This window comes from Odontesthes bonariensis, chromosome 7 (assembly GCF_027942865.1).
Source record: "Odontesthes bonariensis isolate fOdoBon6 chromosome 7, fOdoBon6.hap1, whole genome shotgun sequence".
In the NCBI taxonomy this organism is placed as follows: Eukaryota; Metazoa; Chordata; class Actinopteri; order Atheriniformes; family Atherinopsidae; genus Odontesthes; species Odontesthes bonariensis.
The window spans coordinates 34,138,281-34,156,399 of NC_134512.1; the positions used below are offsets into that span (position 1 = coordinate 34,138,281).

The 18,119-nt window shown below is 38.1% G+C and overlaps 1 protein-coding gene across 1 annotated transcript; it reads left to right on the plus strand.

Moving 5' to 3' along the window:
* The first annotated feature begins 2,723 nt into the window (after nucleotides 1-2,723).
* slc12a3 (solute carrier family 12 member 3) lies at nucleotides 2,724-16,520 on the plus strand. The gene is made up of 26 exons (XM_075471115.1): nucleotides 2,724-2,999; nucleotides 3,520-3,657; nucleotides 4,668-4,743; nucleotides 4,856-4,951; nucleotides 5,042-5,181; nucleotides 5,274-5,384; nucleotides 5,502-5,613; nucleotides 5,812-5,942; nucleotides 6,057-6,141; nucleotides 6,346-6,506; nucleotides 7,193-7,300; nucleotides 7,409-7,532; nucleotides 8,181-8,282; nucleotides 9,987-10,142; nucleotides 10,222-10,321; nucleotides 11,868-11,979; nucleotides 12,070-12,207; nucleotides 13,143-13,249; nucleotides 13,352-13,434; nucleotides 13,641-13,712; nucleotides 13,825-13,923; nucleotides 14,013-14,124; nucleotides 14,803-14,889; nucleotides 15,737-15,875; nucleotides 15,964-16,031; nucleotides 16,176-16,520. The coding sequence occupies exons 1-26, from the start codon at nucleotides 2,724-2,726 to the stop codon at nucleotides 16,315-16,317; spliced, it is 3,075 nt and encodes a 1,024-aa protein (XP_075327230.1). The 3' UTR covers nucleotides 16,318-16,520.
* Nucleotides 16,521-18,119: the final 1,599 nt, after the last annotated feature.

An 18,119-nucleotide genomic window follows, 5' to 3' on the forward strand; every position in this document is an offset into this window, starting at 1 on the left:
ACTATTGAACTTAATTACGGGCTAGTCTACTTACTGTGTCTTCCATGATCGCAAATGACAGGTGAGTTGATGAATGAGGAGTCGTGTACGCGAATCTGGCGTGCACGTAGACGTGCACGAGTTCTCATGTGTTTTGATGGGGAAGGACAGGAAGTTGAATAACTTTTTATTTTTCGGTTAAAAAATAAGCATTTCTTGCATTTTGCGACTACGGAGGTCACCGTTTTCAACTTCAAGCGTTCTGATAGATCATGTAAACTCTTAAAATGCCAAAAATTAGGACTTTACGTATGACAACAACAAATCCTGCAGACTGCAGCTTTAATGAGTCTAACCTTTGTAGAAGCAATAGATTATCTAGGTGCAGAAACAGTTTTTAGGTATGAGGGCAGACTTTTGAAGGAGAACTGTAACATTAGAGCAAGAAAACAAGGAATCCTGCCAGCAAATACTAAAACTATTGTATAGTCCCATTTTAGCACATGGTAACTCCAACTTGGTGCGTATGATGTCGTGAAAATCTTATAACAGCACCTACGGACAAACGGGTAAAATTTAGATAATTAGGAATTTATTTTTGTTTATCTGGCAGGGACAATACATTAAAGTAGAATTAAATAAAGACCCCACTGATGCATATACACACAGGGCTTTTACCCATGGGTAATTCGCAGACTTTTTTACCCCAGCTGCTATCAGAAGACACGCACAGGGAAAAAACGAGGGGAAATAAGAGTGTTTGAGTTTGAAATGGTCCCTGCCTAATTAAAGCTAATAGTGACCTTGAATTCTCTGTGTACACTATATAAAACCTCTGTACGTATGTGTTAAAAGGATGACTAGACATGTGCTCACACCTTAAGCAGGAAGCTGTGGCTTTGCTGTAATTGTTGTGAAATACATACCAGTGTGTGTTTCAGTGAGGCATTGCTGTTAATGACTAAACTCAGGTCTGGGGCAATTGAGTAGCTTGTACTTATTCAAGCAAAGTGTCAGGTGTGGTAAGTTTCAGCTGAACATGAAATGTTATAGCAGTTGTCTATGTTTTCCATAAAACTTATCAAAACACAGATGATTCAAAGACAACAAAGATTGTTGTTGTTGTTGTTTTTAAGAAGTTCTCAAGTTTAGGATTTAAGTTTCAAACTCAAGGGCTTACACAGCTGCAGGCAAAGCTCTCCAGCTTAATCATTCAACATTATCTGAAAGCTGAAGGAGAAATTCAAAGTACTGAGTTTTCACCTTTCACTGGAGAGTGTCTTTCAGTGCAATCAAGGACATAGTGGAACTTTTACTATACCGCACATACAATTGATGGTGGCTTGTCAAAGTTTGAGAACATTAAAGAATTAAAGTTTATTTAAAGTGAATTTGAGTCAAATTAAAGTATACGTCCAAAATACGCTGTACATTATGTCAAAGTTGTCAATATTTGTGAAAGCCTTTTACAGAAAGTGCAGAAATCTGCACCAGATTTTCAGTGGTGATTTCATCCGAATAGAAGAGGCTTCTTGTTTTTTTATATCAATACTGCATGCATCAGAACATATCCACAATAGAGAGGAGCAAGAAGAAAAGCAACATACAGGTATGCAGAAAAGAGGAGGCATCGACTCGTACCAGCACGCACAAAGGCAGGAAAACGCTTGAGAAGAATTACTGTTTGTATGTCGTCTCAACCATTAGTCTGCAGACATCTCGAATGAATGCTATGAACATTTGTGTTCACACAAGCCTCACTGCCCCAGAACCTCTCTGAAACATTTCAAGAGTCCGGTTCCTCTGTTAAAACTGCTTAGGATTGAACTGCCCCACTTTATAGTTTAGTTTTAAGTATGCTGAAAAGCCTAAAACCAGTAAACTTTGAATTTACAATGATATAATAATAATAATACATAAGTTTTATATAGCGCTTTTCCAAATGCTCAAAGATGCTTCACATAAGGAAGAATGCTATGATATGATATGATATGATATGATAAAGAAGATATGCATCAAAGCTTTATTTTCTATTGCAACTAAATAGTGAACTATTGTGAAATTGTTAGTGTACTTATAAACAGTATTCATAAACCTCTAGCTGGCACTTTAGTTAATGAAAGTAGAATTTGAAATGTATTACAATTATGATTATAAACAATGGCTTTTGTTCACTTGTTACTTAATACTGGTCAATCTCTCAGTTAGAGACTGAATAGTTGGTCAGTTTTGTACAGTGGAATGCCACTCAAACATCTTTCGTCAAGGTTATTTTTCAGGTCAGTTAGTGTGTAATGACGTTATTTACAAGTTACGTTATTACATTATATAATCAGAAACAAAAAGGTTACAATGTCTTACTAAATTCTATGAAATGTTGTATCTGTACAAGATATATAACATCTAACTAGATGGAACAATATATTTCCTTGCCCAGCCCAGTTCAAAATAATTTTCTTGGGTGACCCTGCAATGTGAAATTGTCCAGGTAATGAGTCTTGTTTGACTGTTCACTGAAAATCTTGTGTGGCCTCAGGCTTTTCCTGCATTGCTAAGGTCAAATTTAAAGTCAAACCCAGCAATAAAACCTCCCTCATTCACCTGAAACGACAGCATGGCTGCCTCACTTTCACTGACTTACTGACCGTTACAGATAAAGGAAAATATTTCTATTCCCAATACGGGAACAATCAGCTTGCTTTCTTAGCTATACTTGTTGTCAAAGACTTTTTGGGACATTCTGAATGGAGTTACCGGTCACCAGTAACAGTGTTCACTTGGCTGCATACAGACCCAGCTTTCCACCATCAGCAGCTAATGGCAAGACAACTTCTGGAGGCTTTGATGAGTCTGATTACTATCAGTGTTATGTTGACGGCAGCAGTGTAACGTCTGGTGCTCCAACTGGCTACGAGACTCTAGATGCCCCGCCACACTACGACTTCTACGCCAACACTGAGGTGTGGGGTCGACGGAGGCGCATCAGACCATCTCTGTACCAGCTACACGCCAACCCTGAGGTGAGGGATCTCTGCTTTTTATCAGCTCTGGTTGTTATCATTTAAATGCCCAAAAACAAAGAGAAGGAAAGATTACTCGACGATTTTTGGACACAAATAAACGCATTTTTGACTGTGACACCTGCTTCTTCTTCATGACACAATGTCTGTAATTCTATTATTCGCTTAATTTTCTAAAAGCAAAGACTGGCTACTTAGAAGTGTCTTTATGGTGCATATCCTAAAATGTATGTAAGAATGTATCTAAAAATATGAAATAAACTAAGTATAATTGTCTTAGTGGCATTAGTCTTAGCAATTTGTGTTAAAATCAGTTTAATTAAATCTTATTCGTGTTTTTTCTTTAAATGTTTCTTCAAATAACACCAAATGGGTCATTAATGTCTATTCATTGATTATTTAACAGATATCACTGCTTCTATCAGAAGGGGTGAATGCAGAGTAACATGCTGAACAGATTGTAAATCAAAATCACATTTTGGACTGTGTCAAAATATTCAACTTAACTTATTCAAACCAGAATGAACTCAAACCTCCCATGTATGAGGAGACAACGGCTGGACGGATGGAAAGCGAAGACAGCTCTGAGGAAGAGGAGGATGAGCAGAAGGAGCCCCCATATGAACCTACTCGCTTTGGCTGGATACAGGGAGTCATGGTAGGTACAGCAGAGTGTTTGGCCAAAGTGGGAGTTTAGTGTTACATCTTTGATTTGAAGACATATTTGGATCTAAGACATAGGTCAATTTGTTAGAAAGTTCATTAAGAGATATCTTCTTGTGAGTCAATGCTTCTCTTTTACAAAAAAAGTCTGGTGTCTGACAGCATTTTGACTCATATGATTGTCTTCAATGTAAAGCCAATAAAAGACTCTTAATCAGGTGACTAGAAGTGAAAGTTTTGTTCAGACATAATTACATTAAAACCTGATGATAAAGCTTTTAATAAAGCAGTTTAAGGATAATTACATATTCATGGCAAAATGCCTTAATATTAGGGGCATTTTGCCATAACATTTTAGAACACTTATGAAGTGAGTGAATTTATTTTTCACCAGGGATGGTTGTACAGAATAATGCAACATTCTGGTTTTAAGTGGTTCTTCTTACTGTTTTTTTGTTATGCTTTTCAGTGTTCCCATTGCTCTTTGAATCTCTGTTCAACTATTAATTTAAGTTTAATTAATCAGCAGTAGGCTGTGACTAAAATGCAACTCAGATCTGTTTTAGTTGAGTGTGGGACATGATTAAATAGATAAATGAAGAAGCTGTTAAGTACTACAATGACAAAGATTCATATAGAATTTAAGTACTTTGTTGCTGTTGCATCAAATGTGATTTCATGTTCAGCATTTACTGACTAAATGTTGGTGTTTTTCTTCCCTTTTTCAGTCTGAAAAGGATTTTATCTGTATTTTTTCTCTCTTTCACTTACGTTTTCACCCAGTAATGAACTTTTTGGCCTTTGGCTGGGAAGCTATCCATCTATTTATCTATATACACAATCTATAGTGAGCATTGCATTGAACTGGCCAAACATGAGACATTTTTACAAAGACAGTCACCCGTAGTTAATTAAAATCCTTAGCAACCCATACAGAAAAATGATGACGTTAATAAGCTCCAAATGCAGGCTGGAGGTGCTCACATTTTGCTTGTCTGTTTATAGATCCGCTGCATGTTAAACATCTGGGGAGTGATATTATACCTGAGACTGCCTTGGATCACAGCTCAAGCTGGCATAGGTATGTCTGACAAGACTTCCCCTTTTCACACTTTCATGTGTATTTTTCACTGCAGATCACAAAGTATGTTGTGAATGTAAAGCTTCAGTCAGACAGCTTTCCCCTCTGTTAGGGCTGACCTGGGTGATTATTCTGCTTTCCTCTTGTATAACTGGGATCACTGGTCTGTCAACCTCAGCCATAGCCACCAATGGCAAAGTCAAAGGAGGTTTGGTCACAGGCTACATCGTATTTAGCAAATTCATTGCACTTTTCACTGCTGGTGAGTCGTAATGTGATGACCACTTTTCATCCTCAGGAGGAACCTACTTCCTGATAAGTCGCAGCCTCGGTCCAGAGCTGGGTGGCTCCATAGGTCTGATCTTTGCCTTTGCAAATGCTGTAGCTGTGGCCATGCACACTGTGGGCTTTGCTGAGACTGTTACAGATCTCATGCGAGTAAGCAGCATGCATCATATTTGTGCATGTGCAGAGCCACAATTCATGATATTATGCAGTTTTTTTAATCTATTGTTAAACCCCTCAATCAGGAAAATGGTGCTATGATGGTGGACCGGACCAATGACATCCGCATCATCGGCATCATCACTGTCACATGTCTGCTGGGCATCTCATTGGCTGGCATGTCATGGGAGTCAAAGGTTAGACTAATATCAGAATGTGGTAAACTGCCATAGGATTTAATAACAAGTGTTGGGATTAAACTAATAGAAATAGGTGTCGAATTGTACACCTACAGTATATTGTCCTCTTCACAGGCTCAGGTTATTTTCTTCATAGTCATCATGGTGTCGTTCGCCAGTTACATAGTTGGAACAATCATGCCTCCTTCACGAGAGAAGCAGGCCAAAGGTTTCTTAGGCTACAAAGGTAACTATTCAGTGATCGTATAATTTGTTGTTTCCAACGACTGTCGGATTCATCATAAAGTTTCATCATTAAGTAAAGCTCTTTGATTACAAATAAACACCTCTGACAGGGATTCAGTGGCCTATTCAGGACTTTTAAGTGAAAAAGTCATTCATTTCTAAATTACAGCACCTAATAAGTCTCTCTCACCTTTAACAGCGGATATCTTTGGTACCAATTTTGTGCCCAACTGGCGGGGGGCAGAGGGCAGCTTCTTTGGCATGTTTTCAATTTTCTTCCCCTCTGCCACGGGCATCCTAGCTGGAGCCAACATCTCTGGAGACCTGAAGGTGTGCTTGTGTGTGCAGGCTGATATGCATCTTTATTAACATGTATGCAGTATTTTAGAATTGCGCTGTAACTGTAGTGCCTTTTGTTTATGTGTTACGTCCACTCCTTCCCAGAATCCAACAGTAGCCATCCCTCGAGGGACACTGATGGCGATATTCTGGACTACATTCTCCTACCTCATCATCACTGCAACCGTTGGTAATGCTCATGTCACTTATCAAATTCTGTATGTGGACTCATTCTTTTCTTTACTTAACAAAGCCTTTTCTTCAAACAGGTCGCACTGAATTAAGAAATCACGATTTGATTTGTATCCATAACAAGTAAAATCAGTGTGGAAAATTTAAATTTAGAGGTTCAGTAATGGGAAGGACTTTATGTTTTTGTGTTTCCCGTTATCAGGCTCCTGCGTGGTGCGGGATGCGTCTGGCATGGTGAACGACACCCTGTCTTCCTCGTCATCCAGTGAGGATTGTATCGGTTTACCATGTCGGCATGGATGGGACTTCACCGAGTGTATCACCAATAAGACCTGCACCTACGGCATCAGTAACTACTATCAGGTCAACACACGCTCGAGTTACATGTGTTTCTAAATATAAACCTCTGTTTCATGTGTGCATAAAGAGGTAAAGTAAAGTAAAGTAAAGAAGTATGCATTTCCTAAAGACTTTGTTGAAGTTGCTTTCACCATTTCTTACCAGTTTATTTTGCCAGAAACAGATTGAAAAGGTCGACAGAGGAAACAGGACATTTACATGCAGTCACTCTCATTGCATCTGCGTCTTTTGTATGCTGGAAAATCTTAATGGATGGCATGTTGCAGGGTCATTGTCAGTGAAGCATTGTAAGAAAATAGCAGTGTACGTCTTTCTTTCTTTTTATTAACAATATTATATTAATATTACGTTATGTTATGTTTATGAATTTAGCAGACGCTTTTATCCAGAGCGACTTGCTAATGAGGATATAACATTACAGCTAACATCCAAACTAACAATAAGCTACATAGAAGGACACCACTAGTCAGACAGTGTAGAGATAGAGTGCAGGCATAGAGGGAAGTACTAGGATAGTAGGGTAAGTGCTAGGATAGGAGACGCTCTCTGAAGGTCTGTCTTGAAGTTTCTTGAAGATATAATATAATATAATATTATAACTGTATTATTAATAGAATTTTCGATTAATACAGTATTTTTTTGTTCTGTGGTGGGGGAAATGAGCTCTAATAAGGGAATTCTGTTTCCAGTCACTGGGCATGGTGGCTGCCTTCGGCCCGCTCATCACTGCTGGTATATTTGGAGCAACTCTGTCCTCTGCTTTGGCTTGCCTGGTGTCTGCTCCCAAAGTCTTTCAGGTACACAATGATTCTTTCAAACAGCTGGGAGTAAATATCATGCCTCTGCACCTGAAAGAAAGTAGGCCATTTGTTTTACTTTTCTGCTTTCTTTTGTTCTTGGTATAGTGTCTCTGTAAGGACCATCTCTACCCTCTCATTGGGTTCTTTGGCAAAGGATACGGCAAAAACCAGGAACCTCTCAGAAGCTATCTTCTGACGTACATCATAGCGGCCTGCTTCATTATAATAGGTGAGGCTTTTTAGTGAATCTTTAACCAAATTACTTTTTGTTTTACTTCTATTTTAAAAATCTATTTTGACGTTTAGGCATCATAAATCAAGATTTCTGATCGCAAACACTTCAGCAGCTGACAGTAATCATAATAAAGAAATAGGACGTAAAAAAAAAAGGAAACACCCAATATTAAGCACATTAGTGGTGTTTAAAGCTAACTAGCTTAGCTCAGCATGGAAGTATTTGTATTTATTTCTGTTTAAATTCTCAGTTTTCTCTTTTTACTCATCAATCTCCATTTATTCCTCTTAAAATATTCTTATTCTCTCAAAAGAAATGTGGAGTGCCACATTATATATATATATATATATATATATATATATATATATATATATATATATACTGTATATATATATATATATATATATATACTGTATGTGTGTATATTTATTAAAGCTATTTGATACATACATTAGGTAGGGCATACCTAATTTATCTTGCTGCTGCAGCAGCTCTTCAAAGGTATTCAAATAACAAAACATGGGATGTTTTTATTGTGAAGCAATAAGAGGAAATTTTCACACAACAAAACACTGCCATGGACTGCTTCTTAAAGATGTGAATATTAGACATAATCATTTTCTCTTTCTCACCTTCTGCCAGCTGAGTTGAACACCATCGCTCCGATCATCTCCAACTTTTACCTCTGCTCCTACTCCTTAATCAACTTCAGTTGTTTCCATGCATCGATCACCAACTCACCAGGTAGAGCATTTGAACATGATCCATGTGGCTTTAATGGACAGACAGATGCTGTGAGTGAATAAATGGGTGAATGTTAAGAAAGCTAAATCAGCGTGTAAAATGATAAACTGCACACATAGATTGGTGACTCATCATCACTCCCACTATGCCATAATGTTGCAGAAATGAGAATTAATTAAATCAAAACTGGGCCAAAACTATTAGCATGTAACTCAAGTGTTCAGGTAAACGATTCTCCTGATGTCGATTAAGCCACTGGAATCCAGCGAATGAAACTTTTAGTGCCAGCACTTACAGTAATAATCCTCAGTGATATTGTACTCTATGGAGTCTATGGAACCATACTTTCTAAGTCACGGCTGCTGCCACTGCTCACGTCCCATCCATAGACTGCACAAAAATGATGAACATGGTCAGTCACTTTAAAGCAGTGCATCTAATGCAAATGATTCTTAAAGTGATGTGCTAGAGATGGATAGGGATGGGAATTGATAAGATTTTTACGATTCCAATTCCATTTTTCTATTCTGCTTAACGATTCCCATTTGGGGAAAAAAGGGACAACCAACAGGTCAATTAGCATCAACTTTGTTTAGTTTAGAAGTAACATGAGTCATGTTAGTTAAACTGTCTCTGTTTGGGGCTTTGTACTTAGGGTTGAGAATCTTTGTCATCTCCCTAGAAAATATATAATGGGAATGAATGACTGAGTGAAGCATCTGGTTAACTTAGAGGAAAACATGCAACTTTGACAAATATTGTGACTTAGCATTGAACACATTCAACTACCGAAATTCAGGGGCGTCCACTGGGGTAAATGTGTGCAAGCCTTTTACCACTAACTTAGTCACTGCTCTGTGACATTCGTTTATCCTGACCTGGGTCATTTTACTCTTCCCTGCTTCGTTGAAAGGAAAAGCTAGAGGTTGAGCCAGTCAGACTCTGTCTCTCGTGATGGTTATCTAAATATAATTCATGAGAAGTCATTAATTTAACGTTAACCATTACTAATAGCAGGTTTTACAATAAGGCAAATGACGCTAACATGATAGGCAGTGTTTGTTAGTTAGTTAGTGACCTGTTGCCGCTGCTGGGTTGAGATTCTCTAACAAGCAGATAGAAAACGCGACATTCATTAATAGTTATTGCATGCTGTGTGCACAAATGTTTCTGCATGTTGGTAGTATTTCCTCCCTTTGATGAAATATCCACTTTGCAAGTATTGCAAGTTGCCCTGTTGTTGAAGAGTTTTAATTCAGCTCTATAAAATGCAGGGACTGCTATACGAATAATATGCAGATGTTTAAAATAGTCCACACGTATATAGTGCCTTTCTAATTCTATATGTATATATGCAGCAATTTTTCTCTACACTCACACGCTGATGAACGTATTGTGGGCACGGTGATGCACCGGAGATCGAACCACATATTATAAATGCAAATCTGTGACATCAACAGAGGACAAAGGGATCTGGGAGACGACATGTCAACAAGTGGATGCAAAAGAAATGCCTGGAGAATGGGGAAAAAAAAAACATGGATATTTTTACTTATAATTGCATCCTTTTGCAGCCAGATTCTCTTTATTTATCTAACTCATGCCCACACAATAACATTTTTCCACCTGTGTCACCAGGAGGAGTATATGTATTATCTTTACGTGTGTGTGTTTGTGCGTGTGTGTGTGTGTGTTTGTGAACAGGTTGGCGTCCATCATTCAGGTTCTACAGTAAGTGGCTGTCGCTGCTTTGTGCTGTTGTTTGTATGGTCCTCATGTTCCTGCTGACTTGGTGGGCGGCCCTCATTGCGATTGGTGTTGTTTTATTCTTTTTGGGATACACACTCTACAAGAAGCCAGGTAAACCTACTCATGGTCACAAAATTGCAACAAGAAGGGTCGAGCCACATTGTTGCTTCATTCTCTTTGCTGTGTTTAGCTGTGAACTGGGGCTCATCGGTGCAGGCTGGCTCCTACAACAGGGCTTTGAACCATTGTGTTGGCCTGAACCTGGTGGAGGAACACGTGAAGAACTACAGGTCAGTGAGGAAATGCTTCAGCTGAAACAGAGTTTTTCTGATTTCTTCTGTTTGGAAACGGAATCACATGTAAAACTTGCCTTGAACATGACAGACTTGTATAGGTCATGATTAAAATGTTCTTAGTGTTTAATGTATATAAAAAATAAGTACTTTTAAATTATCATTAAACTAGGCTTTGGTTTATCAGATGTCAATTTTTGCAAGTTTCTGTATGCAAAAATGACATAATCTCGAGAATCCTTATCTTATTGGTGTTTGAAATCACAAGTATAAAATGCTTTTTTTGAAAGTGTAATGCATGGACATCTAGTGGTATTCATTTATAGTGTTTTTATTAATTAATGGATTGGTTGTAAGTGGCATACATGACCTAAATTTAATACGGGCACAATAGCTTAATTTAGAGAGATTAGATTTGAGTTTTTTTAACCATTAAAAAAAAATAAACTGTGCAAACAATAGTGTCCCTTTTCCGTTACATGATCTGCCTTAACTCAACTTTACTCTTGGGTTTTCTGTTGTAGTTAGTACCTGCTCCCAGGTATTTTTTTTTAGGTATCTACCGAGTGAGCTGAGCTGATCATATGTTAAAACAATCTTTCTTTTTCTTACTATATTAGCAAATTTCACCATTTTTATAAGATTAAGATCAGATTTATTGTGCATACAATGCATACATGAGTGATACACGAAATTTATCTTCCGCTTTCTTTTTGAGTGGCGAATCGAACCGCCAACCTTCCGTTTATTGGACAGCCCACTCTAACCAGGTGCTGTGGGAGACAAATCCAAAACTTTTGATTGATCAGCCAGGTTATTGAACTTGAACAAAGATATTTGATTATCTTCAATAGAAGAGTAAAATATGTGTAATACCTTGAAATAAAGATAATTAAATTAGACAATCTGGTTTATTTTTAGATCTTGATCCTGTTTTAATGTCTTAAGTCGTCTAATTGATTTGCAATTTGCGCTTCAGGTTTAAGCAAAAAACAAGTTGCAATCACAAAAGAGCTGATCTGAATATCCACGGGGTAACTGTCCAGGTTAACCCGAGAGAGCTTGATTTTTCCAGACAACGTTTCTGCCATCATTATGAAAAGATAATCCTGCATAGATAAGATTGTGACATGCAGAAGTAAAGGCTATTATATATATATATATATATATATAGATAAAAACTCCTCTGTCTGTATGCTCTCAAAAGTACCCTTTTATGATGAAAAATACTGTTCCAAGAACAGAGAGACTTACTGCAGACTAAGTGTGAGTCATTTTCTTTCTTTAGCTTGTTTTTTATTGGGAACAATACAGTCAAAAGCATTGCAGAATAACCCCAAAAGGTGCAGACAATTATCCCCACATAGCATGATTATATGATTATAGTTATCTTCTTCAAAATTGGAGCAATTACAAATTTCTCTGTCATGATCAATAATTTAGACCCAAAAAGCTGAGGAAATATGTCACGAAATGAAAAATGTTGACATTTCCCTTTACAAGCTGTCAGGAGCTCTGGAATAAACTGCTCTGATTCTTTCAGACCGCAGTGTTTGGTCCTAACGGGTCCTCCCAGCAGTCGTCCGGCTCTTGTGGATCTCAACAACTGTTTCACGAAACATCTCAGTCTCATGATGTGTGGTAATGTGGTTACTGTGAGTACAGCCTAAAATACAGACTCATCAAAGGCTCATGTTCCACAGCTTTGGACTGCAGCTATTTATTTTTGCTGCTCCGTTTCTCAGGGTGGTTCCTCTCCATCAGTGTTTGAGGAGGCAAGCAGCAGCAGTCACGTCACCTGGTTGAACCAAAGGAAGGTCAGGTCATTCTACAGAGGAGTGGTGGCCACAGAGCTGCGAGCGGGGGTTAACATGCTGCTACAGGTCAGAGTCAGTGTCAGTAAGAAAACTTGAGTTAAAGGGATAGTTCGCCTCTTTTGACATGAAGCTGTATGACATCCCATACTAGCAATATTATTTATGAACATTTTCTTATCCCCTACTGCGTCCTGTGAGCCGAGTTCCAGCCTCGTTTTGGTGTTGACGAAGGTAGTCCGGCTAGTTGGCTGGGGTCACAAAAATAAAGCGTTTCGCTTCTCAAAATAATATGCGTTCAAAAGAGTAATACATTTGCATCACAAAATCGTTCTCCAGGAAAAAGTCAGACCTCACAATCGCTTGGCCCTATTTTCTCTCCCTTCGTATCACTGCGTGCTGCCGCCTGCCGACAGCCGCACCTGTTACGGTGTTTACTGCTCGGAAGCAGGGGACTGCTCGGTCTACTATTTTGTGATGCAAATGTATTACTCTTTTGAACGCATATTGTTTTGAGAAGCAAAACGCTTTATTTTTGTGACCCCAGCCAACTAGCCGGACTACCTTTGTCAACACCAAAATGAGGACGCAGCAGGGGGTAAGTCAATGTTCATAAATGATATTGCTAGTATGGGATGTCATACAGCTTCATGTCAAAAGAGGCGAACTATCCCTTTAAAACCAACCTACAAGGAGCAGGTTTTTTTCAAGATTATGAGCTCCTAAAGGATTCCAAGATGGACAATTATTGAATTGACAATCAAATTTGGTGTTCAGAAAAGCATTACAAAGTACGGTTTCAGTTTAGTTTGCTTTCTGATGCATTTATTCAGGAAACTGAGTCTTAAAACTCAGACATTTGACAAAAAAAAGTGGTGCATTTTATGTTCTCACTGTTATATTTCAATATGTAGAGTGTTTATCTTCCAGATTAATGAGAATCCCACATGGAGACTTACCGTATATCTCTTTCTCCTCCTTTAATGTTGCTGACTGTCCACCAGGGCGCAGGTTTGGGTCGTATGAAACCAAATGTTCTGCTGATGGGTTTCAAGAAAGATTGGTGTTGTGACTCACCTCAGGCTGCACACAACTACATAGGAATCCTGCAGTGAGTACAGTGGAAATAACTACTTGTAAACTATTTTTATAAGCTTAATATTAAAAAAATATTTATCAAAACACATCTCAATACGCTCTTTGTGGGTTTCAGTGATGCATTCGACCAGCAGTATGGAGTGTGCGTGCTCAGAATGAAAGAGGGGTTGGATGTCTGTCACCCATCTCAATCACATGGTGAGAGGCTTTCTTTGTATTAGAGCAGGGTGCACAAACTAAATTAGTTAAACACCGTCAATAAACTCTTGACAGTTGTTGCTTTGTATCTCACTTTTGTTTGTGGTTAACAAGAGGTATTGAGAGAAGTGCAGTCCACATTGATCCATCATCATTTATCTGAATGACTGCAAGTAAAGCAGAAAGTTCTTCTGTTTTTATCTCAGTTAATCAAGGTTTTGATGGAGAATCAGACACTATAAACACCATCTCTTCCTGCATTCAAGCAAGCACTACATGTATGTATACACATGATCAAATCACAGTGTTTCACATATGTTGTGAAAATCTCTATGTATTTTGTGAACATCTGTAAAAATGAACTGATTGATGCATATTGATTTTTTTCAGCTTCGATTGTTACTGAACCCCAGCCTCAGATCAGTACCATATTTCAGAAAAAACAAGGAAAGAAGACCATTGATGTGTACTGGTTGTCTGATGATGGAGGTGGGACTATATTCATCAGTCATCTCCCTAATCACTCACTTCAGGAATATCACAGCAGGTTTCCTCATCTTTACGTGTGTGTTCTCCAGGTCTGACGCTGCTGCTGCCGTACCTGCTGACCCGCAGGAAGCGCTGGGCCAGGTGTAAGGTCCGAGTGTTTGTGGGAGGAGATTCAGACAAGAAGGAACAGCAGAGGGAGGAGTAAGTGCAGGTTTTTTTGCTTATCTTTCAAATTTTTAGAGGGTTTGGGTAAGGAATTTCTTCAGAATGCTTAGAGAGATGAATGAAGATCTATTTCACAAGACATTATGTCTTGTGTAGCAGAACATAGATGGAAAACGACAGGTTTTGACCACTCTTGGGGAGCATAATCAAGCTGTAAAACACACAACAGAAAATGCTGGCAATGCAAACATTTCAACAAATGCACATAATCAGCATTTGTTTGAAATACCAAAATAAATATTAGAGACTAAAAATAACTGCCCTGAAGACATAGAAGATTTTATAAATGTAACCACTCATAGCACGAAGCTGCACTTTTGCACGGCACAGACCCAGAATCAGAAATCGGTTCAGAAATTAGATTTTTTTTTTAAGTCAAGTCATCGGTACAGAAAATGAGCATCCATAATAAGAGTTGATTGTTTTAGCCCCTGCAGTTTGTCATAGTAAACAACAAGTGATGCCATATCTGGAACACCCCACGTTAACCCGACACAGACAACTCCCTCTGCATGTCCACGAAACATTAAGCACTGAGCATTAGTTTGTGATGAAGAAACTTAGGTTTCTAGTTTCCAAATATGAGATTTTGGAGAAAAAAAAAAACATGTCCAAATCTTTATTATATACTACAATTCTACATTCTCTTTTTAGGGTTCTGTCACTGATCAAGAGGTTCCGTCTTGGTTTCCAAGATGTTGAAGTGCTTCCTGACATTTACCAGAGTCCTCAGCCTGAGAAGTAAGACTACCAAAGCATGAGTGGGAGCATGGAGCAAAATAGAAAGAAAAGTTCCTACTGTGATGTCAAACCACTTGTTTGAAGGGCTGGTAAAAGTAAAAAAATGAAAGATCTTATGCTCCTTAAACCGATACTGATCATCACTGACACCTTGAATGAACTGATTGATGTTATATTTCAACTTCTAGTGAATATCGTATTTTAAACACATCCACACATGGTTTCCTTTTCTTTTTTTCTTTTGTGATCCTTTTCTGAATTTATGCACACAACTATGAGCGAAGCTTTTCCAAGTTCTGATCTTTTTTAATGTTTTTTCATCATTTTTTCCCCACAAAAACAATAGAAAATCAGTTAAAAGAATTTTGAGTAGGTAACAATCAGTAAAACGTCTTTTAATCAGATCTTGATTTTGGCTTCAGTGTTTGAACAGCCTTCATATCTGTTAGTGTCTAATCCACCCCTGGTACACTTCATCAGTGCTAAAAAAAAATCACGCATGTCTGACCTGTAGTGGTAGTAAGTAGAAAGACGATTTCATGAGTTATGTGGGACTTTTAACATGTTTTCTTCACTGTAGTTGCTCGTCGCAATGGTGGCACTTAAAGGCTCAAGACTGGTCACGATACAATGCATTATGATACAATATGTCATGACACGATACGATATGATACAGTACTACATGATACGATGCAACACAAGACAATGTGATTAGATACAATACACTTTGTTGTTTCCTTGGGGAAGTTTGCTTTGGGCTCAGATGACTTTCATTTGCACCCATCCCAAGGACACTAGTCTGTAATAATAATCTGAATCTTAACCCCTGCATGTATACTCATTCCAGCATTGCAAAGTTTGAGAACATGATCAGTAGCTTCAGGCTTGATTCGAAAGCCAAACAGGACTCAGACTCTGGGCCTCCAGGACAGCAGGAGGCGCCCTGGATGATCTCTGACCAGGATTTTGAGAGGAACAGAGCCAAGGTCTTACACAAGCTGATCAGACACATTCAAATGATTATTTTCCTCTTGTTCTCCTCTGTTAAAATTACACGCTTTGTGTGGACTTCAGTCTCTCCGTCAGGTCCGTCTAAATGAGGTGCTGCAGCACTACTCCAGTGAGGCAGCTCTTATTATCATGTGAGTGATATATGTCTTTGTTTTCTGCTTTTTTCATAGAATACAGACAATAAAAGGAAAAGGAGTGCATGTGGATGTTTGCAGTTCAGTATTCCAAGCAGAAAATAAACCACATTGTATAATCTTTGCTGTATCTCCTGACAGAACCATGCCAGTGGGGAGGAGAGGAGTGTGTCCCAGCACTCTTTATCTTGCTTGGCTCGATATGTTGTCCCGGGATCTTAGACCCCCTGTGCTATTAGTCAGAGGAAACCAGGAAAGCGTTCTTACATTCTACTGCCAATAAAATGTCAGCCTGAGTTTGTTGTTGATAATGACGCACATCTTACATTCCAGCATCTCCCAATTAATGATCAACTGATCCTGTGACATTTTTCAAATTTGATGTATTATCTCAATCATGTAAAATTTGTAATTTATCATCTTATATGTGCCAATGAAATTATTTCTTTCTCACTCTTAAATTAATTATGTAAATGATGAAATTCCCTGCCCTATCCAGGTCTGAGTTATATCGTTAAAGGAAATTTCTAAAGTATTCAAGCCTGGTGTGTGTCAATAACGTGTCAAATTCAAGTCACTGATGTTAGCCTTAATGGAACGGCTCCCATCTACTTGAATGCTCTTGCACAGGCTTACGTCACGACTTGATCACTCCGGTCAGATCCTACAACACACTTAAGACAATCCAGACTGTCTGACTGGTGTTTTCCTTCTATGTAGCTTATTATTAGCTTTGACGTTAGCTGTAATGTTATATCTTCATTTGCAAGTCACTTTAGATAAAAGTGTCTTCTAAATGCATGCATATAAACATAATAATGACAGAAAAGCACAATAATACCTTAATGATTCATTTACATGCTTATTCCGAGTAGTGCATTTATGTTTTTTGAGTTGTTGATTAACAACTCACTGAATGTCATTGGTAAAATGGTGAATAATCTTGGAGCTGATTCAACTTGTATTGTGTGGCCTTCTGACAAAGGGAAGTATTTTATGTGCAGAAGTGTCTGCAGTGCAGAAGTAATGAATTATATCAACACATTTCTTTTGTTATGAAACCATATTTTTGCTCTCTTTGATGCTGAATATTAATCTTTACTTATAATTTTAACTGGTGCTTTGAGTAGTTAACATGATTTCACAAACAATACAAATGGGGCCCATTTACCACTTTTTGTTGATATTTTAATTAATAAAATGACGTCAATTCAATTTGAATAAAAGGCATCAGTTTTCATTTGTTTTTCTGGCGTTGTGTTTGTTGTTTGTTTTTTCTTTACTTCACATATATGTCATTTTAAAAAATTACATAGAAAAGCTTGAAGTTATGTCACCGACTGGGCTTTTAACTTTTTAGCTCTTAACAGTAGGCTACAGCACTTATTCATACGTACATTATTGTGCTATTTTCTCTGTACATAGGCTCTTATATATTTTGCTTGAGAATCCTCTGATCTCCTGATAGTTGAATAATGTTACAGAATTATGTTGTTTATTTGTTTAGGAAATGTACCTAATTCCATCACGATGTTAATAAGAGATTCAGAGGTCTTCACTCGGTTTAGACCAAAGTTAAAATAGACTGGCTTTGTATCACCGTGAAGAGATCAGTGGAAATAGTGTTGATATGGAAAAACACACATGTATGATAAGTCAGTCTACATCTGATGCAACATTACTTATGTAATAAACAAAGCCCGTCCGAAAGCATCTGTTGTGAGCAGAGAGAATAAAAAAGAGTAAAGGTCTCACTCTGTCTTCTTTTTCCCGGACGGGAAACAGGTGATAGAAAAGTATCCAAAATGGTCAATTCGTTTAAGGAAACGTTTGAGGATTTTTTGTAACTCTGCTGGCTCTTTTACATATTTACATATTTCCTTAGTTTGTGTATCAGGTTTTATAGTTAAGTTGTCAAATTGGTAACGGAGTGTGCAACATCTCTGTTCGTTTTGCTTAGAAAACGATCTTCAACATTGTGGTGTATCACTGCGCATGCTCACAGAGTGACAATTCTGCGAGCCTCCACGTCTGAGCGCGAGCGGACAGTAACCAATCAGGAGCAGCCACAATGTGTTTGGCAAC